The sequence below is a fragment of the Trachemys scripta genome, chromosome 5 (genome assembly GCF_013100865.1).
Source record: "Trachemys scripta elegans isolate TJP31775 chromosome 5, CAS_Tse_1.0, whole genome shotgun sequence".
In the NCBI taxonomy this organism is placed as follows: Eukaryota; Metazoa; Chordata; order Testudines; family Emydidae; genus Trachemys; species Trachemys scripta.
In genome coordinates, this window is record NC_048302.1 from 71,906,631 (window position 1) to 71,926,985 (window position 20,355).

Genomic DNA, 20,355 nt, shown 5'->3' on the forward strand with positions numbered 1-20,355 from the left:
AATTATTGATTTTTTCCTCTACCAAATTCATGGCCGTGAAAAAAGCAAAAAGGACCATGAAATCTGGTCTCCCCCATGAAATCTGGTCTTTTGTGTACTTTTACCCTATACTATACAGATTTCATGGGGGAGACCAGATTTCATGGTCCATTTCGCTTTTTTCACGGCCATGAATTTGGTAGGGCCCTACCCATAGAGAATCAGATAGAGGACCTATCCTGTCCTAGAGAAGCTACTCAGCCTACAGGGTGGAAAGGGAGAATCCCACCTGGGATAATTAAATGAAATAAACAAATAGGAAAGGGAAATAGCTTGGGACTTTTTGAGGAAGTGCTCTTCCTTCCCCCATCCCTTCCTTCCCTACTTCAAGGAAGTAATAGAGCCAGATGACTTCCAGACCAACTATATGGCAGGGAGACCCTAAATAGCTGACTGCTTTATTAACATCACCAGATTGCAAATCTTCCTAGACTAAATTAATACTATTAATATTTCTCTTGGCTGAAGCAAGCCAGCAAGTGTTTGGAAGTGACTCTTGCCTTTAGACCAAGCTGAGGAAAATCTCAATCCTAAATGTGAGGGCTTGTCTTCACTGCAAAGTTAACTTGGGCTCTGACTCAAGTGTTGTCACTAACCTGGCTCACATCCACAGGCAACACTCCCTCCCCTATGTGTAATGGGGCTTTACACCTGAGCTAGATGCCCCATCTGGGGGAAGAAGCTAAAGCCAAATGCTGCTCACACTTGGGTTGGTAGCCCACTCATTTTGAAATGTGGACAAAGGCTAAGCCACTCGAGTGCTGATGGTCTTCCAATGCCTTCCCACAATTCCCTGCATGTGACCAGAATGACAGAGAAATTGTCCCACAATTCACTGGGAAAGAATCAGGGTGTCTCAGCTGACTAACACAAATAACCATGGGATACTGCCCCCACAAGTCCTAGTGTTGCACACAAGTGAGTGCTGCACCAGAGTGGATGCAGCTGAGTGAAAACACTGGAGTATGTCTTTGCATTGTGGCTGCTCACACGTGGGATAAGCCAACCCCAGGGATCACACCCAGGTGCTGATTACTCAAGTTAACACTGCAATGACGACATACCCTGTAAGTAAGCCAGAAAAAGAAACTCCTTGCAGAAAAGCATGTGCTTTAAATAGAGATAATATTTGTTTCGCCTTTGTGTTGTACTCTCCACTATTGCTGGTACACTTCTACCTCGATATAACGCTGTCCTCGGGAGCCAAAAAATCTTACCGCATTATAGGTGAAACTGTGTTATATCGAACTTGCTTTGATCCGCCAGAGTGCGCAGCCCCGCCCCCCGCCCCCAGAGCACTGCTTTACCGCATTATATCCAAATTCGTATTATATCGGGTCATGTTATTTTGGGGTAGAGGTGTATGTCACTCTACAGCCTAATGCTCCCTTCATACTTTATCCCTTATGAAATGCAACTTTGAACTCCCACTTTTGGTATCAGCCAGAAACACTTTGGCTGCATTTTGAAAGAAAGTCTCCCAGATATTACTTCATGATGCTATAAAATATGGTTGATGGAAAGCCAAACAGCCAAAGAACAACCTTCACATTTCTGTACAACATAGCTTCCAGTTTTGGATAATAAGGCAAAAGGATATTTCTGAAATTACCTCCAAGCCATCCAAGTATAAATAATATGACCTTCAGTGCACTGATGTAGGACTAACGGGAGCATGTGAGGAGAGAAGTGCCTTCTGGTTTGGTAATTCTTATTACATACTTTGAGAAATAAATGTTGACCCTTACTCTTAATTATTGATAATTCTTAAATTAATGCATTCATCTGTATTTTCACTAAAAACCTGTATTTGTTCCAATTGCTTTAATGTATATCTGCTAATCCACTACATGCAGCAGAAATCATGTCAAGAGATAAAGTATGTTGCCCTTGAAGAAGTGACTTGTGATAAATAATCCTTTTACAATTGTAGTGAGCAGCTTGGATATTCTGCATGAAAATTTCAACAACAAAGAACAGCAAACTTTTCAAATTAGAAACTGAACAGTTATTAAATGCAGGTAAAGTGAAAATTAACAAAGCTGAAACATCAGCACTTGTCCCCTACCAAGACCTTCTATCGGTAGCAGCTTTGAAAGTAACCTCACTGCTTGCCAGCAAAACCCACCATCTCCATAGTGGTGATGATAATTTTCTTACTTAAATATACACATTGATTTATAATGAACAATGAGGACCAGGGCCGGCTCTAGGTTTTTTGCCACCCCAAGCAAAAAAAAATTTTGGCTGCCCCCTGGGCCAGCCCTGGGCTCCTCGCTGCACCCCCCTGCCGCCCCAGCCCTGGGCTCTTCTCCACCACCTGCACCCCCCTGCCTCCTCAGCACTGGACTCTCACCCCCCCGACCCGCACCCCCCTGCTGCCCTAGCCCTGGGCTCTCACCGCCCCCCACACCTGCTCCCTCCTTCCGCCGCAGCCCTGGGTTAGTTTTATATAACTATATAGTTATAGTTTTAGCTATATGACTAAACAGAAAATATTCTGACATGCTGTATCTAAGCAAAGCCTGACACACATTTCTCCTGGCTCTAGCAAAATGCCTATACAACGTTGTGTAACACTTAGACACGTTGACATACTTATCACCTTTAATTCAAATTCACATGCTATTTCTATATCATTATGAACTTCCTAGTATGATCTATATGCACCAGAGCAAAAATGTGTCCATTTTCACTCACTACTTCAAACCTCATTATCAGCTATTATATTTGTTTACTATTAACTCAATATATAAGGCATTTCTAATAATACAGGGATTCAATCGTATTGCTCTATCTCCTTGTAGCAGTAAAACACCACACCTTCTTACCTAGAAAAGCTAGTATTTCATGTTGAGAAATGATTTCCTGCATTCCTGTAACACTGGAGATGACTATTACATTGTTACAAAGATGAAAAGGCAACTGATGTCTTTGGAAAAATGTATAGACCCCTTTATCTCCTTACCTCTCCTGACACTTTTTATATAAGTGTCAAAAACAACCTACCCTATGTTAAGAGAAACCAATTGATTTGGGCAAGTTCATAAAGCAAGTTACTGGAGAACTGGAATTTGAACCTTGGTTGTTTGATTTTCATATTTTCTTTGTTGCTTGATTGCCATCATACTTCATGAGCTATACATAAAATAAATGAATAATGCATGAGGTACCTGTGAGGCTTGAAACTAAATGCTGCTGGTAAGATTTGCACTGCCCAAGTCAGCTGAGGGGGGAAAACAACATGTTGTTGTTCTCCAGGGCAGGGTGTGTGCGGGGGGAGGGTTGATCCCGTCAGGGTTTGGGCTTCAATACTACATTCTAGGAAGCAGGGTTTAAACAGTTTCTCATTACACTATAAACAATTTGCCTCTCAGTGTAGCATTTGCTTCAACATTAGTCACTGTTAGCATAAACTGAGGGTCCATAAACCAGTAAGATCACATGCTTAATGTACAATTACTGAGGTAAAGCTGCATGCCTTTTTCTTATGTGTTCTTCTATGATCCACAATGGCATGTGAGTCACAGATATGATTATTTTCAGAGCTTGCAGATTTCTTTTTGTGCATATGGTCTGATCCTGCTGCAATTGACTTCAATGGGGCAATCACAATCACTTTAAAAGAAATAGTTTTCTCTTCATGGGTCTGATCCTATCTGGAGCATTGACTTAGTATGGGAGAGTACTGGTGAGCTACTGAATTGCAAGGGTGATTTCTCTCTTATTAACTATTAGGCTGTTGGAAGATTGTAACTTGCATTATGAATGTGTAGATGTGACTGGCTGGAGAGAGAATAAGGAAACTTATTGCATGCCTGGCACCTTCTTGAAGTAACTAACATGAGTTATCAATGGTGGTTGTCAGAACAATTGATTGGATAAAAGATTTGGTTTCCCACTTTGTCTCCAGGGGAAGGTGGGACTTTAACCACCTGACTGCAGCTTTGAAGCTGGTCTGGGAGTTGCATGGCAAAGGATTGGAAACCATATTTAAGGAAAGGATCTCTCTCTCTCTCTTACTCTTTCTTTTACTAGCTGACCATAGACCAAAAACTGAAGGACTGCTGCAGGCAAAGTCCAGGAGTGGCCTACTTGCCTGACAGATGGAGTGGGCCAAAGGGCTCACAAGAAGGGGTGAGCGTGAGCATGGAAATATTATATAGACTTTTGTTATTTTTCCTAAAGATCTGTAATTCTTGTATGCTTTGAAAGTAAAACTTATTGTCTCTTAGAAACCCCTGTGCAAAGACTGTTCCTTACTTTATCTGGCACATGGTCCTCAAAGAGTTAAACTATAATACAGTGCACCCATGGGAGTGGAGTCTGGGGGAGTATGCATAAGTGACTGGAGAAGCTCAGGAGGGTTCAGCCGTGGTTTCAGGGCCTAAGGCAGTTGGGCTGTGGAGTCCTGCATCACAAGGAGAGGTGCTAGAAAGGAGGTCAGCACCTGAAAGTGTGGTTGGGTCCCACTACAACAGACTGGTGACCGTACACTAAGGAGCTCAACCAGGTCTGTAAGATAATCTTTGTCTTGCATTTGGCTAGGATATTTGAATTGATGTTTGTATTAATTCAAGATTCCTTCCACAATCCCCAGTGTGATGTGTAGTTCTTAAAAGTATTTTTTATTAATAAGGGTTCCAAACACTTGACACTATTCTAGCTTTCAGAAGAGGGGAGAGAAATTGCAGCTGAAGTCAGCCCACTGGAGTTTTTATTTATGCATTGGTTTGAATTTATGAATTGGTTAGATGAAGGTTTCTAACCATCAGAGGAGTGAAGTTCTGGAACAGCCTTCCAAGAGAAGCAGTGGGGCAAAAGACATATCTGGTTTCAAGATTAAGCTTGATAGATTGATTTTGGCAATTAATTGATTTTTGACTATTAGCAGTTATTATGCACAATGGCCTGTGAGGGGATGTTAGATGGGGTGGGATCTGAGTTACTACAGAGAATTATTTCCTGGGTGTCTGGCTGGTGAGTCTTGCCCACATGCTCAGGGTTTAGCTGATCGCCATATTTGGGGTTGGGAAGGAATTTTCCTCCAGGGCAGATTGGCAGAGGCCCTGTTTTTTTTGTTTTTTTTTGCCTTCCTCTGCAGCTTGGGGCACGGGTCATTTGCTGGAGGATTCTCTGCACCTTGAAGTCTTTAAACCTTGATTTGAGGACTTCAATGGCTCAGACATAGGTTCGGGGTTTGTTGCAGGAGGTGGTGGGTGAGATTCTGGGCCTGCGTTGTGCAGGAGGTCAGACTAGACAGTCATAATGGTCCCTTCTGACCTTGAAGTCTATGACTCTATGAATGCTGGGCCATGAGTGGCATTCTAAACTCAGAATCTTTAGCAGTAACTGGGAAATGGCTGACCTGCCAAGTCCCCTGTTTTTCCTGCATGCTTGAATCTCCTGGGGAACTGGAAGACTTAACAGGAATTGGGAGAGATCATAGCAGCTAGGGGTGTATTTTAGTAGAACATCTCATCCTTGTTTCCAGTCAGAAGACCTCAGAGCATAGAGTTTATAGGATGAATGTATGGGTGGCTGGGGAGGTAGTAGAGTACCTTGTGCTGTCTGTGTGAAGTTGGGATTTTTTAGTAGAGCTGAGGCTTTGGGAAGAGAAGCCATAGCAGGGCCAGCAACAATGGCAGAGCTGAATCTGGATATGGCCTCCATGATTCCAGCTCCCACAGAGCTGGGCAATGGGTCTAAAATAGTCCCCCAAAGACAGAGCCAATGGTTAGGGTGGTAGCCTGGGTCTTGGGAAACAGGAATTCAATTCCCTACTCCACCCTAGATGTGTGGCATTGGGCAAGTAACTTAGTCTCTCTGTGCCTCAGTTCTCCATCTGGGGAATAATAGCACTTTTCTAGCTCACAAGGGTGTTGTAAGGATAAATATGTTAAAGAGTGTGAAGTGTTTAATTACTACAGTAATGGGGGGGCCATATAAGTATCTTAAGTAGATAGAATCTGCCAGGACTGATGAATGGGCAAAGCTGTGACATGCTTCATTGAAATACATACAGCAAAACCCTGACTCATAAGACAGTAAGCATATGAATGTCCAAGTGAGGGGAGCTCCCTCTCCTGCCCCCATAAATGTCATTTGGTGAAGTGGAGTCTGTAACTTGAGGATTTAAAGGCATTTAAATGACCAGTAAATTTTGATTTTCCTTGAAAATAATAACCCAGTTGCCTTCAAGGGACTTTATTTATTATTAAATACATTCTGCACCAGGGTGTAAATAGGTTAAGGGAAACCCCAGAACTAGAGACTGAATCAAATGTTCTGTCAATGCTATCAGTTACACCTCTTTAAACTGCAGATCCACAAAGTTACTGAGCAAAGTGGCTTATTTTTTTTTTTTTTTTTGTAGCTCATATGATCAGGAGTTAGATAAGCACTATTCCGTTCTTCTATCTGCAGGACCAAGCTATTTAAGTTCTTTGTAGGATCAAGCCCTGAGTGACTGTGACACTAACCAGGCTTCAATTTAGAAATGGAGAAAACTTCACCAATCTCAATTCTCAGACAATTTTTACCTTTGTATAAATAGTTTATATAAATGAGACGAAAAAAATGTAAAATGACCGATCTAATGATGTCTGCTAGCCTCTCAAGTTCTGCCCAGTAATAATGAGACTCTTACATGCCTGAACAAATTCTATGTATGTATTTAAATTTTGCCTCCTTCTAAAAACCGTTGTTAGGCAACTGCAATATTTTAGCTTTCTAATGCTGCCAGTGAAATATATGTAAAACATGCAGTGAAATATGGGAACAAGAATTCCTAAATATATATATTTTTCAAGAAATCTGACTAAATTAATTTTCAAATCTTTAGTGGAGTAAGGCATCAGGTTTCTTCCTTCCCCTCTTAGACTTCCTTCTCCTCCCAAACATACACACACTTTTTCTTAGTTAATTAAGTTTAGAAATGTTCAGAAAAGGATAATTATATATTCTAAAATATTAAAAATTAAAAGTGGTGATAAATTAATTTTAAGATTTCTTTTTAATGGCAAATATTTCAGCTGAACGTCTTATTACAGCCCTGGCCTCTTTATCTTATTTGTTTATGCTCTTGTCTAATTATTATAAAGTAGCATTATATAATACTGCTCATAATTCTTGTTCTCACAAGTCAGAAAAGCAAATTGATGTTTAATATGCATGGTAACTAAAAATATTAAGAGTCTACTATCCATAATTTAAAGTAATGAACAAACATAGTTTTCCTACCAGAATGATTCATAAATTTGAGGTTAACACATGTAATCACTTTTTATGATATTTTATGGGTCTTTTCTAGCCCAAGACAATGTACAGTTTTACATGCATAATGTATTTGTGGCTAGGACTATGTCTTCAAAGGGAAGCTGACATTGTGTTTAGTGGTGGAATAAAGATCCAAAAATTGTACAGTGGCAAGCTTATGTTGGCATTCCCTACTCACATATTATGTATGTTGAGAGAGTTGAATCATTATTAGACTCCCTAACTCAGTACTCCAAAACAAAGCACTTTTTCTATCAAGATGATTGAAGCTCAATACAACTGTAATTTAAATCAATGTAGCTATTTTTGTTGACTTCAGAGGGAAATGATTTAACCCTTAGTGTTGGGTGGTTTTTTTTTTTCAGTTAAAGTAAAAAAGTCTTTGTAGAACTATTAAAAGGGAAACAGTTGCACTGAGTAGAGTTAATCTATGTAATTCACTGCCACAGGAATCTTTTCATTGGCTCCCACTCTTTCTACATCTAGATCAAGCTTCTTGCCTTTACTTTCAAAGATGAAGATAAACTGAAGCAAAGGGAGTTTACATCCTGGTGCTCAGAAACTATGGTAATGGGTGCTCTAGAAACACCTTACAGAAAGAAATTAGATAAGTGATATGCCCAAAGTCACATAACAAATGAATATCAAAATTGAAAAGATAAGCCAGGATTCTCAGCTCCAAATTCTTGATCAAACCATTAGTCAACACTCTTATTCATCCCTGATCATCTTATATACAACATTCCACAATGGCCTGAGTGTATTATAGAGTTTTATTCCACTTCCTGTTAAGCACACGATGCTGGCTACTATTCAAATACTTGATATGACAGTCAATAGTTTGATCCAGTGTGGCAGTTCCAGTGTTTCTATTTGCTCAGTATTGTTTTGTGCTTTTATTAAAAAATATGATTTTTGTTAAATAAATTGTTGGCTGCTTAAACTGAAAATGATGTCAAAGAAAGAAAATAAAGTACATGATTCCAGTTTTAACAAATAATCATAGTTAATGTATCCTGCTTATAATTTTAAATAGTTCTTTTCCATTTTAAAATATGGTTTTGTGGATGAGTTTAATGCTTTTGAGAATGATACATTAGTTAATCTATGAGCAATCAAACTGTAAACTATTCATTTCACTTTCAACATACAGTATTATAATTGATGCTAGAAGTCTGGTATAGGGTAGAGAACTTGCATCCAGATCATTGCCTGGTAGCAAACCTGTCTTATGTGAAAGTGCACGGCAAAGTATCTGGTTATCTATGTTTTAGAAACTAGATTTGAAACATCATATTCATACACTGCACATGACATATCGCATATGTTTTGCACTTAAACCTCTTTGCTTTTTGTCTCCACAGGGACTTTGCCTACCTCTAAACTAGTGAATTTTTTGATTTAACTGTAAAGAGCCTTCCATGGAGATCACGTTATGTTCTGGCATATTGTGCCCAGTAATGTTAGGGCATGGAAGTGATGTCTCAGATCCAGGTGGCAGTTTCTTGAAGAAGGCTTTAATTAGCGTCTTGAAGAAACAACTGACCTGAAAGTGCTAATGTTTTGTCTTTTTATTCAATGTACTGAGAAGTGATAGAACTTTGTGATGACGTCTCTTGTTCATCAGAAAAAAAAATTAATTACAAATACAGCGTCCTTATTAAGTATGGTAAGTATCTCTTCAGATGATAACATGGCAAAGTCTCAGTCTACTTTAATTTTGAGTAATCCTAGGAAGTTTAACCAATTTTGGAATGAGGGTACATACTATCCCTCCTTCTATGACATATCAATTAGTTGTGTGGTTCTGATGCATCTGCCTATTGCATATCTTGATAAATTCTTCTTAGTGAAACACATGTAAAAGATATCTGCTTTAGTGTACAGCGATAACAAAGATGTAATTTGATCAATTAGATCACCAAATGTCTTTACATAAGCAGGTTTGTCCACACCAACAACCGTTGTCTCTTCCTCTATCATAAGGCAAAATTAAATATCTTGAAGACTTATGGCTGACGGATAATCAACGTCTGCATTTATTGAGCAAAATTTCTAAATGGACCCCAATCAAGCCTCTAAACTTACTGGCAAATTGTTATGCCCATGATTAAATGCATCCTTATATTTATGTGCACAATTAATTGTGGACACAAATGATAGTTAACTGTCTTGACTGCCTGATTTTGTATCTCCAAATTAGGTAGTTAGATGGCTAACTACAATCATTTATACTCTGAGTTAACTGCTAGCATAAAAATAAAGGCACAGTCAATTGTGTGAAGGCATAATTACAGTCTGTTTTTTAAACTCAGACCATTTGTGTCGGTCTATACTGACTCTGCACCAATCTGTTGGTTCATCATTTCTTCTTGTGAGATACTTCATCAGTTCACAATGCAAAATATCCTGGAGGTTAATTTCCTAGCATGATTCATAAGAGCTTGAAACAGGAGTGGATGGAGTAATATATATAGTTCAGTATGTTAAAAATGGTATTTGATTACAGTGCCATGGAAAAGAAAGTAAGTTTATTAAATAAAATTTAAGCTGGGAACCCTATCCTGGATCTCAGCTGAGCCTGTACTGAGACATACCAATCTGGTGCAAAAACTAGTGTGGATAGACTTGTAGAAATCAAAGAGAACAAGAATGTGATTTAAACTGTAGATGTGATGTCAGTCTGTTTTTCATGATGATCTGTTTTTTTTCAAAATCATAATTGATTTTGCACCTATAGTATGAGCTTTCTATAACTCGTTATAGTACAGTCCATATCATTTGAAAGTCTACTTTCCCTGATATTTTTGTCAAGAACACATTGGAATTCAGTGGCATCCATCCTGAAGGGCCTGAAAGCTTCTGCAGGGCACAGATTTAATTGGTACTGACTATACTTTACTACATAAAGTAAAAAGGTCATTAAGGCCCCCAGATTTAGGTATCACTGAAATCCATAAAACTCCTGCTTGGTAGGCACCTAATTTTCACTGTAGAAGTCCCTTTAGAGGCCTAAATTTCTGTTTCTGGGCATATGTACTGCTGACTCAGCTAGGTGGCCAGACATTTATCTTATGCTTAAGCCCCAGTGTGATCCTCAAACCAGGTGAAGAGAGGTATTGTCTTACCTATATTGTGTGTGGGGCCTGATCCAGTAGTTAGGTTTAGAGCATGCATAACTCCACACAAAATGGGAGGGAGTGGGGAAAGGAGGCAGCCTCCTTTAGACCTGAAGTTAGGGAACTCACATGGATTAGGGCACAAACAGGTTCAATTCTCCCCCTTGCCAGATTGGAAGATGAGATTTTGAATCAGAGTTTTCTCACCTCACAGGTGAGTGCCATTGAGCTATGGGATATTCTGATCTGAGTCTCCCTATCTCTCATGTTTAAGCTGTTCCACTTTGCATATTTAATTATTTATACATTGAGCCAGAGAGAGTGAGAATGACTCTTTAGTCTGCTAGAGCACTCACTTGTTCAAATCCCTTCACCTCTGGCAAAGAGGGAATTGAACCTGGGTCTCCTGCATTTCTGGGTGAAAGGTTATAAGGAGCAGGCATCTCCTCCTTGCTCCCTCCCTGCACAACTGCTTTGTGTGGAGTTCAGCCTGTATCATTGCCACTTTTGCAAAAAATGTCTTAGGTGCCTGACTCCAGGAGAGAGTTCCCAGCTGTAGAATAGACACCTTTCTCCAGCCTGGGCATGTGCACCTCAGTCCCTGAGCAGGGCAGGGCTTAGGACACATCCCTCTCATTGGCATCTGCCATTGGCTAACTTAAGCAGCTCCTCACTTAGCATGCTAGCTTTTGTGGATCCCATTCTTAGGCACTTTTCTCTCCCCATGTATTGTATAGGGAGCCTAGTAGCTTAACTCAGGCTTTGTAGATTCCAGTGTGGACGGGGTAGGGTGGGGAGGGGGACTAGGAGCCTAAAAGGCAGGTATTGTAACATCTAAGTCCATTTGTGAATCTGGGCCTAGAAGACTAACTGTAGAAATACTTCATTTTGGATACTTTTTTGTTTTCTCTTTTGGAGACACAATGATTTAAAAGGTAGCTTCAGCAAATTTGTTTCAGAATCAGCATACTCAAATTATGCAAAATAACTTCTGCTGCCACTTCTACCAAAATGACTGTGGATGAATCTGTTTTTGATATTAACATATCAGTAAAAAGGGCTCAAGGAGTCTCCCCCATCAACCTCTAGTTCCCCTATATAGGAGTTAGATACAATCCATTGAAGAGTCCCAATGCCAACACTAACCATATGAAATGAGACAAGAAAGGAGGTGGTGAGGTTGGGCACTGACCTTGCTCTCCACCTATACTAGCCACTAGAGCTGCCCAGCAGCATGCACTCCCTCAGGCTCCCAGAAGATATTTCCAGCTAGCAATCCTTCTGTGACTTCTGCTTTAGCATGGCCACTCTTCACCCTTTCCAGTGCACCTCTGGCTGTAAAATCTATAACCTAGCCCTGTACTTTTAGATCTCATATCTTGCTCTATTAGTGAATTGCCAAATTCCAACAGAGTGTCCATGTAATTTTGTTTCATACTGAATGTGTTTTGATCTAATTTAAAACATCCTCATGTATAAAAAGTCATTATCCTAAGAAATGATGATTGAAATTATTTTTTGCATATTTATCCTTCATTGGAAGACTGACATAAAAATATCTTTCATGGCTGTAATCTCATGCAAACTCTATATTAACCCCTCTTCCAAACTTCCTGTTGCTGCCCTGTTTGCAGGTGCAAATTACTATGTTTGGCATTAGGGTTCATGGGCGTGATGTACAGAGGCACACTGAATCCTAACATGGAAGCAGGTCTTTCCTGAATAATGGAATGATAGTCAGAATTTGAAAGGTCAGGCCATAAAGTAAGTCCTTCCTGACTGACAGGTCTTTTGGTGTTCAGATCTCCAACCTATGTGGCTTGAAAACAGAACCACCCAGAAATGGTGACTGAGAAGTGAACCTCCAAGAAGTGAACCCCCACTTACAACATTCTTTGGCAATGGGAAGTTGGGATGGCATTGGAATGGTAGTCATGTATTAACAAATAAGTTGTGACATCATGTCATGTGAGAAGCCAGGAATGCATGTGTGAAAGACCTCTTTTGCAAAGTCACTGAATTTACAGGGTTTCAGCTGGACAGCTGCTCTTGAGCTGAAAGAATGTGCTCCAACTCATGGGTAATGGTGAAAATATTTCATATGTGAAGAACTTGGAGCATATATATATGCCTTTAGAAAATGAAATATGTAGCCTTAGATTAAACAAATCTTTTAATAGCGGGCAACTTATTTCTCATATGTATGCCAGCTGAGCCTCAATAACAGTTGATGTGTCTTAATCATTTGCATAGAAATGGACTCCAGTGAAGACTGAGACTAAAGTAGGTCTATTGTGTATATTCTAGTTTTAAATATGGGCTAATAAGAAGTTATTTTATGTTGATCTTGTTTATAAGTGATTCATTCTCCAACTTTTATGCACAACATTCCTATTTTCATGTTTGTTCACTTTGGAATTTTCAGAGGGTTACTACTATTTCAAACTATCCTTTTATTCCAGGTTACCTTCTGACTGATTAACATTAGGAGGGTTTAAACAGATCCACTCTCCATAACACATTTTTCTCACACATCTAATATAGAGAGACAAAGAATAAACAATTAATGACATTAGTGGTCTGTTGGTAATGTAGACCAATATAACTTTTGTTGTGGTTGCTTTCAGCCTGAAATAATGGCTTTTCAGGGATCAAAGATCCCCATCCGTCAGGAATGTTATTATTCTATATATCTCCATATCTATATTTGTAGCCAGGTTTACAAGCTGCAAAGATTCAACTGGAGTGAAGAATGTGAGAAATGAGTTGTGAAGTATGAGAGGTGGAGAGCTCATGAACTTTCCATTCCATTCCATGAGAAACTTACTTCTACAGAGCTTATTTGTATATATTTATTTCTCTCTGCTACAAGACAACTGCTACCTTGGATAGGCTTGTCTACCAGCAACAGCAGCCATGACTTTTCACTCTTTTCATAGTTCAGTATGCTGCAGGTACCATATAGTCTGCAGGATTAGGCCTTGCATGCCATTATGATAGTCACTAGAATCTAGTAGCGTAATGTAATATCCTTGGATAAAAATAATGTAACAACACTATTACTATAAAACTTGGTTATTACCAATAATATTTTAATTTATTCTTTTTTCAGAGTTGTATGACTGATTACCAGTTCCAGCAGTCTGCTTTCCATCTATATGTGGAACAATCAGTGGGAAATGTGTACGTACAAATAGCAAAAGACTAGATTTAAGGTCTGGTGTGTGGGTCTTAAGGGAAGACTATTTCTCTGCATGTACAACAAGGAAAAAGTAGAGAAAAGAAAAGGAACTAAAGTCCATAACTCTATATAACCAGTAAATATTTAGCCATCATTGACATTAATAATTTACAGCTACAGGACAATTAATGATTGTCATAGCATTATTGATTCATTTTATTCTTAACTGTTAAGATATATCAGTATTTGAGATTAGTATTACAATTACAGTACTTGCTTATGTGCTAGTATAATTATCTATAGTGACTCTCATGTATGTATACGTAGGGCCATGCCATACACTGACCATGAATGGCACTCATGTCACTGGAAGGAAGGGTGTATATGTATGCGCGTACATGTGTTGCAGGCAATATAGGACTTTTAATGTGAAGAAGCATGATGATCCATGAAAGAGACTTAACTGTAGAGCACTAAACATGATTTAAACACTGTTTTTGAAACACACTTTTCAAATGGTAAATTTGTTTCTTTAGATGTTCTCCAGGAGGACATACACGTTGAGTGTAAACAAAAACAAATGAACCAAAAACAGTCTCTCACAAATCCACAACACATAATTTCTTCTTAAAAACTTTACCTTAGGTGTAATCAGCATTATAGGCTGGGATTTTCAAAGAGGAAAATTAAATTAGGGTTGAGTGCCTAACTCCCTTAGGCCTCTTTGAAAATCTCAGCTTTAGGGAATACAGTATGAACATTTTAAAACAGATAATGCTTACCAAATTAATTTGTATAGTGCTTTCCCAGTCCTTTTCATTATTCACTCCAGCATTATTAACCACAACATCCAGCCTTCCAAAACGTTCAATTGTTTTTTTAAAAGCACCTACAGTAAAATCCAAGGGAGAAAATTCCTTAGCTGTCTTGTTTTCCATATATTTTAAATGTTACAAATGGAACACAAGGCACGATATTTGTTACCCTACCAAAGTATGTTAATTCATCATTTTTTTTAAGCAGTTAATGTTAAACACATACTTTGTTAATGTTTAACAAATACAACACTTGTCTAACTATTCAACAAGTATTAACAGTAACTCTATCTAAGATTGTTAATAGAACTAGAATAGTAGACCTTTTCACTCAGCACCTTCTGAAATCAAGTCTTTATTGCTTGATCTTGCATTAGTTTGGGTATTCAAGGAATTCAGGATCTGATTCCCTCTATGTATATTTTATTTTAAAGAAAAACTTTACAGTCTGAAAAACTCATGAATGAGTTTGAATTCAAATTATTTTAAGAATGAGTATATCCTTACTCGATGTAATTAATAAATATTGTAAATCTTTAAAAACTATCAATAATTCACCATATTCCTTGATGAATTGTACCTATCTAGGAGTAATTGATGTGCACCCTATATATAAAGTTACTGACTCATAACCTCTCAGATTCAATCTCATTCCTTCTATTGTTGACAAATTGCCTCCACAGAGTTTCTATACATCGGTCAGAATTAAAATTATTGGGCCAGATCCTCAGGACCTCTATGTTCAGCACAACCTATGTAGGTAGGGAATTCCAAAAGTGGCTTATAGACACCTTTTGTGGGTCCCTAAAAGGGGCAATTATTTCAGAATAAAAAGCTTACAACATTTTTGTGGTGCCTGTTTTTTCAGGGTTGCAAAATACTCAGAGAAAAATACATTTAAAAAAGAAAGTGCACAGATGTCTGTACTGTCAGAATCTGACTCAACAGCAATGTGTGCATATTTCCCAGCAATTTAGTGTTCTTAAGGGCTTTATCATAAAACACTGAAAAAGTGTCATTAACATTTTCTTTGAACAAAAGAACAGTTTTGAGTAGTGTCTCCGCGCATTTTACTTTTTCTCTCCTCCAAGAATTGTTCATCATATTGAACACTTGTTCCATTGAATTGTTTGTCTGTAGCAAACATCAAACAAATACTACATAGCAAAAATATATTGAATGAAAATATTGCTGTAATAAAAATAATTTGATGAAATGAAAACCCAGACCACATCAGATTCCCTGAAAGATATTCTTGACACCAGGCCATTGTGGCTGACAGAAATACTCAAAATTACAACAGAACTTTTGCCATACCTCCTTTTCTCTGGCCACACCTTTACACTAGAATGGGTATAATGCCAACAGCATCAGGTTTGTGTCACTCAGGATTCCCCTAGTTTGGGGAATCATGAGGTATTCAGCTAAGGCTGCCAGAACACTGCATGGCAATTTTAGAAGGGGTCAGAATATGGTATAATAGTTGTTTTTAAACACAAGAGCATTGTATCTGTTAAAACAGCTAAAAGCAAAGATTGCATTCATCTAACCTCCCTTACCTTTCAGAGTTAGTGATGATATTATCCTCCACTATAATGCTTTGATATTTTAAGGCCTCTATTTTCAGTTTCATGCTTTTCTGTTTTGTGTTAAGTTTATTGCCTATTTTGTTCTTCAGTCTCTGAACCTAACATTCTCTAACCATGTTTCCCTTACTTCCTTAGGGGCCCAATCCTGCACTATCAAAGTTAACTGAAATTCTTTGACTTCAGTGGGAGCAGAACTGGTTACTCAGGGAATCAATGCAGTTTTGGGGATGCAGGATCAGGCCCTTAATTTGATCTCAATTTCAGAATTTGGCTTTATGCTTCACTTGTTTTTCATCCTGCGCTCTACAGAAGCTCTTCAGTAACGCTGTCCTTGACACATAGCATTTGAAGTCTTCTGTCTTAAAATAACAAAAACAAAAAACTTTTGGCTTATTCTTAATGATTTGTGTATCTATAACTATACAAATCATCTTCACCACACTAGAAAAAGAGCCAAATACTTTTCAACTGTTCATATTGATGTGTTGAAAAAAATGTTGATAAGTTTATGTAGTCTATTGCTGGCAACAGGTTTGTCAGGCCACAGTGATCACAGCTGTTTAGGGTGCAGTCACAGGGTGGCACTAGCCTTTTAAGAGGGAGCAGGGTCAGTGCACCTTGTGCCGGGTCAGATGATCCAGATTAGGCTTTAAAAGAGGGTACCTGGGCCTGGGAAAGGAAGAGACCTGGTGAATTAGGGCTGGTAGAGTCCCCTAACAGGAGACAGGGAGAACCTGAAAGGAACTGTTTAGAAAAAGCGCCTCCAGGGAGAAAAGCCCTGGGTGGCTGTGCTCAGGGAACAGGACACATGAGCAGGAACAGCAAAACTGACAGACACACATGGGAGAGGAGGCTGTGAGAGCCTGAGAGGTAAAGGGGAAGAGTATCCTGTGAGTAAAAGCCAGGGTGAGCTGAAGAACTGTTTTTGTTTTTTTGGACAATAAAACTGCTGAAGAGAGACTGTCTTTGAGAGGTGGGGAGAAGGCCTGCCTTGTTACATGACCATTTGAAACAAAAGAATCTTGTTAGTATTATGATAATTAGTAATTTATAATTATTGTATTTATTTTGCATATACATCCATCTGGCCCACGTTCTTGGCACTGTACAGAATATAAAATACCACCCTCTGAAAAAATAAGCACATTAAAATAAATGAGAGGATTTAACTTAACAAAAGGGGATATGAAAAGGAGTGGAAGGTGTGTATAAATATGGATCAAGGCTGATCATTCTAAAACTGCTTTGCGGAGAAAAATGGTTTTAAGGTGATTTTTTCAAAAGTAGGTTGGGACAAAATAAAACACATGACTGTGCAGAGAGTGGTCCACACTGTTGGGCCATGCACAGCAAAAACCATGACCATGACCTGATTGCAGATGTGATACTGGGACCCTGAACAGTGTGCACAGTGTGGCTGCAGACTGTGTTCCTCATCCTGCAACCTGTTTCATGGGGCAGTCACATGTCCATACAGAACTCCGGTGAAGCGACACAAGGATTTGCCCACACTGAACAAATTGTAGTATGAGGACCACTGTCAGTAAAAAAGCTTACAGAGTAGGTAGCCGCTAAGGAATTTAAAACTAACAGAGCCAATTTAAATTAATTGATCTACTTCATAGACAACCAGTATAAAAAAGTTGGGGATAGGCACAGTGTAGCTATGGTTGCTTATACAAGTGAACAATCAGATTGATGCATTCTGGACAAGCTGCAAATGGCTGAAGTTTTATGAAGAAAGAATTAAAATAATCACACATTGCTTCTGTGAAGAATATCATGTGATAAAGGTGCAGACGATAAAATTTATGAGGCAGAAGACAGAAACTATGTGTTTATATCAAGTCTGACATCTTTTTCCATGGAAAGTGCATTCACATAAGTGACCCAAGTTTTTTTTTTAACCTAACTCACTACCTCTGAATGAATCTGTGCAAACAGTCATGGGATGTTGTTATGAAATGTTTGTGAGATCTGTTGTGAAATGCTGCATAAAAAGTAAATATTATCCAGAGCTCAGTAGAGAGGTTTATTCTTGAATGAGGACATGCACAAAATCACAGGAGTTGACTGCTTTTTATCTGCAATGGTTTAAGTTAAAATTTAAAAAGCTGTATTCTTTATCCTCAGCATTTAAGGCCAGATTCTGATCTGAACAATAGCAACCTAAATTCAGACTAGTTCCATTGTACTGCAAAGTATCTATTGCAGATCACTCAGAGCAGAAACTTATCACTTTCATGTTGAGAAGAAAGATGCATTTTTGAGTCTGCCATGAAGCTTTATTAAACACTTTAAATACTTTATTAAGTAAATACTCTACTTTATTAAACACTGTACTTTAAAGTTTTTTAATACATTACTCATTAAATAATCCGTATCTTATGCAGAGGCTTTCATACAAAAGTATCACAAAACACTCAGTGACTTCTTTATCCTTTCTTTACTATGTGCCAAGTCCTAAAGCCAAAGGCACACACTGGTAGTAGTATTTCACATTTGCAGAGTGAGAAACAGATCCTACTTGAGTCACGCTTGTAAGGGATCAGAAATAGGCTGCCCTCCAGAAACCTTAATTGCACAGTTATAGGTTCAGTAGCCCAGGTTTATTCAGGTTGCTGCATGTTATGATAGTATAGAATGCTGACAGATCCCCTTCCTTACCTTGCAGTTGCTCCTGATCTGTAACATCGCACTGAATGAAGAGAGTCCTCTGAGCTTCAAACTGCTCATCCAGGGCAGCTTTGCTCTCCTCACCGGCTTCGAGGTTCCGATCCACAAGAGCCACCTGTGCCAGGAGGAGGGCGGGGGTGATGCACGTGAGAGGAATGAACACAGGCAAGGAAAAGTTAGAGGAACATACCATACAGCCCTCTCCCAGCCGAGGAAGAGACGTGTCTAAGGCCCCTCTTGCTCCAACCTGCACACCCCAGCTGCACGCTCCGCGGGAAGGAAAACTTGCCCGGGAAGCCGGGAGAGCAGCAGGTAACTACAGCGTGCAAGGAAACTGAGGGAGGGGCTCTTGGCTTCTTAGAAGGCAGCAGCAGCTTCTGTGGAAGCGACCCCCTAAGAAGGTGAGAGTGGCTCAGGGATGGCGGGGTGTCCCCCGGCGCCCCGCATGCAGCCCCCGGGTGCTGCGCCAGGGACACGCGCGCTTACCTTCGCGCCCTCCTCCAGCAGTGCCTGGACAAAGGCTCTGCCTATGCCCTGCGCCGCGCCAGTCACCAGAGCCACCTTGCCATTCACGTGCATGGTCGCTGCTTGCTAAGGCTGAGCGCTGCGCCGGTGGCTGTCCGTCCGTCGCCGGGGCTCGCAAGGCTCTGGGGCGCGCGCTCTCGCGCTGGGTATTTATAGAGTCCCTGTCTCCTTTATATCTTCCTTCACAGCCGTGCCTCCGTGGGCAGCAGGCGAGAAGGAAGCTGCCAAGCACACTGGGGATGGGGAACCTAACTCGGTGTCACCTGCCCCGTAGTTCACTTCCTCCCTCCTCCTCCTGCCGCCGCTGCTGCGGGCCCTTCTCCCCTTTCCCTTCTCCTGGGACAGCGCCCAGGGAGTGTCTGTGGGGTGGCGCAGGTCACTCCTGGGAAGAGCTTCCCCAGGAACCCCAGGTTGACAGAGGCCAGCAGGGGCGCTTTGCACGCTCAGCTTCCCCCTCTCGCTGTTATGTTTGTTTCCCAAACAAACAAAGCGCGAGCTGCAGACTCTGGGGACAGGTCCTGCCTCTTTTCTTCCCCTTTGCGTCTGGACAAATGGCGTGAGAACAAGTTAGGGGACATTTGATAAGGGCTGTTGGCAACTGCTCAGGTTTTATGCGTTTTGCTTGGCCCAATTTGTATCAGCAGCAGGCTAAAGAATTGGAACAAGTTTCAGATCCCGAAACAATAACAAGCGTGGAGTCTCTCCTCAGACTCCTAAGTGCATTGCTGGGTCCCGTGCCATCAGTCTCTTCCCCCTCCCCCTTTCTAACAGCTGGGGGAATCTCCTGTGTATTCATACCTCCCCCGTGGTCATCATGTCTCTGCCACAGCTTTCTAGAAATGCTCGAACTATCAGGTTACTAAGGTAAATAATAAGATACTTTTAAAAAGTGTAATTAAATCTGTCATAATCTATCACAAAATATAAGCCAGGTTTTATTAAAGGGATTTTATTTATAAAGTACTGTCTGCCTTTCCACAGAAGACACAACTGTCTGAAGAGTTAAAAATGTAAAATTAACAACAAGCAAACCTGAAATAACATACTTCTAAATAAATAAAGTGCTACAAAGCCAACCAAAGTAGTTTCAGTAAGAAGAGGGAAACATGGAGGCAAATTTGTGCTTGGTGTAA

At 39.9% G+C, this 20,355-nt stretch overlaps 1 protein-coding gene and 1 long non-coding RNA gene across 3 annotated transcripts in view; one reads left to right on the forward strand and one right to left on the reverse strand.

The window, feature by feature from the left end:
* Nucleotides 1-19,721, reverse strand: part of HPGD (15-hydroxyprostaglandin dehydrogenase) — a 33,408-nt gene extending 13,687 nt beyond the window's left edge. The window contains exons 1-3 of one of the 2 annotated variants that reach the window (XM_034771059.1): nt 19,184-19,721; nt 18,689-18,812; nt 14,400-14,506 (exon numbers count right to left, since the gene is read on the reverse strand). In XM_034771059.1, coding sequence (XP_034626950.1) covers nt 14,400-14,506; nt 18,689-18,812; nt 19,184-19,276 — 324 coding nt within the window. In that variant the 5' untranslated portion in view covers nt 19,277-19,721. The remainder of the gene's footprint in view (nt 1-14,399; nt 14,507-18,688; nt 18,813-19,183) is intronic. The other variant, XM_034771058.1, reaches the window with a different exon arrangement.
* LOC117877702 overlaps nt 18,808-20,355 on the forward strand; it is a 48,678-nt gene continuing 47,130 nt past the window's right edge. Inside the window, exon 1 of the long non-coding RNA XR_004645793.1 lies at nt 18,808-19,098. This is a non-coding gene — a long non-coding RNA (uncharacterized LOC117877702). The remainder of the gene's footprint in view (nt 19,099-20,355) is intronic.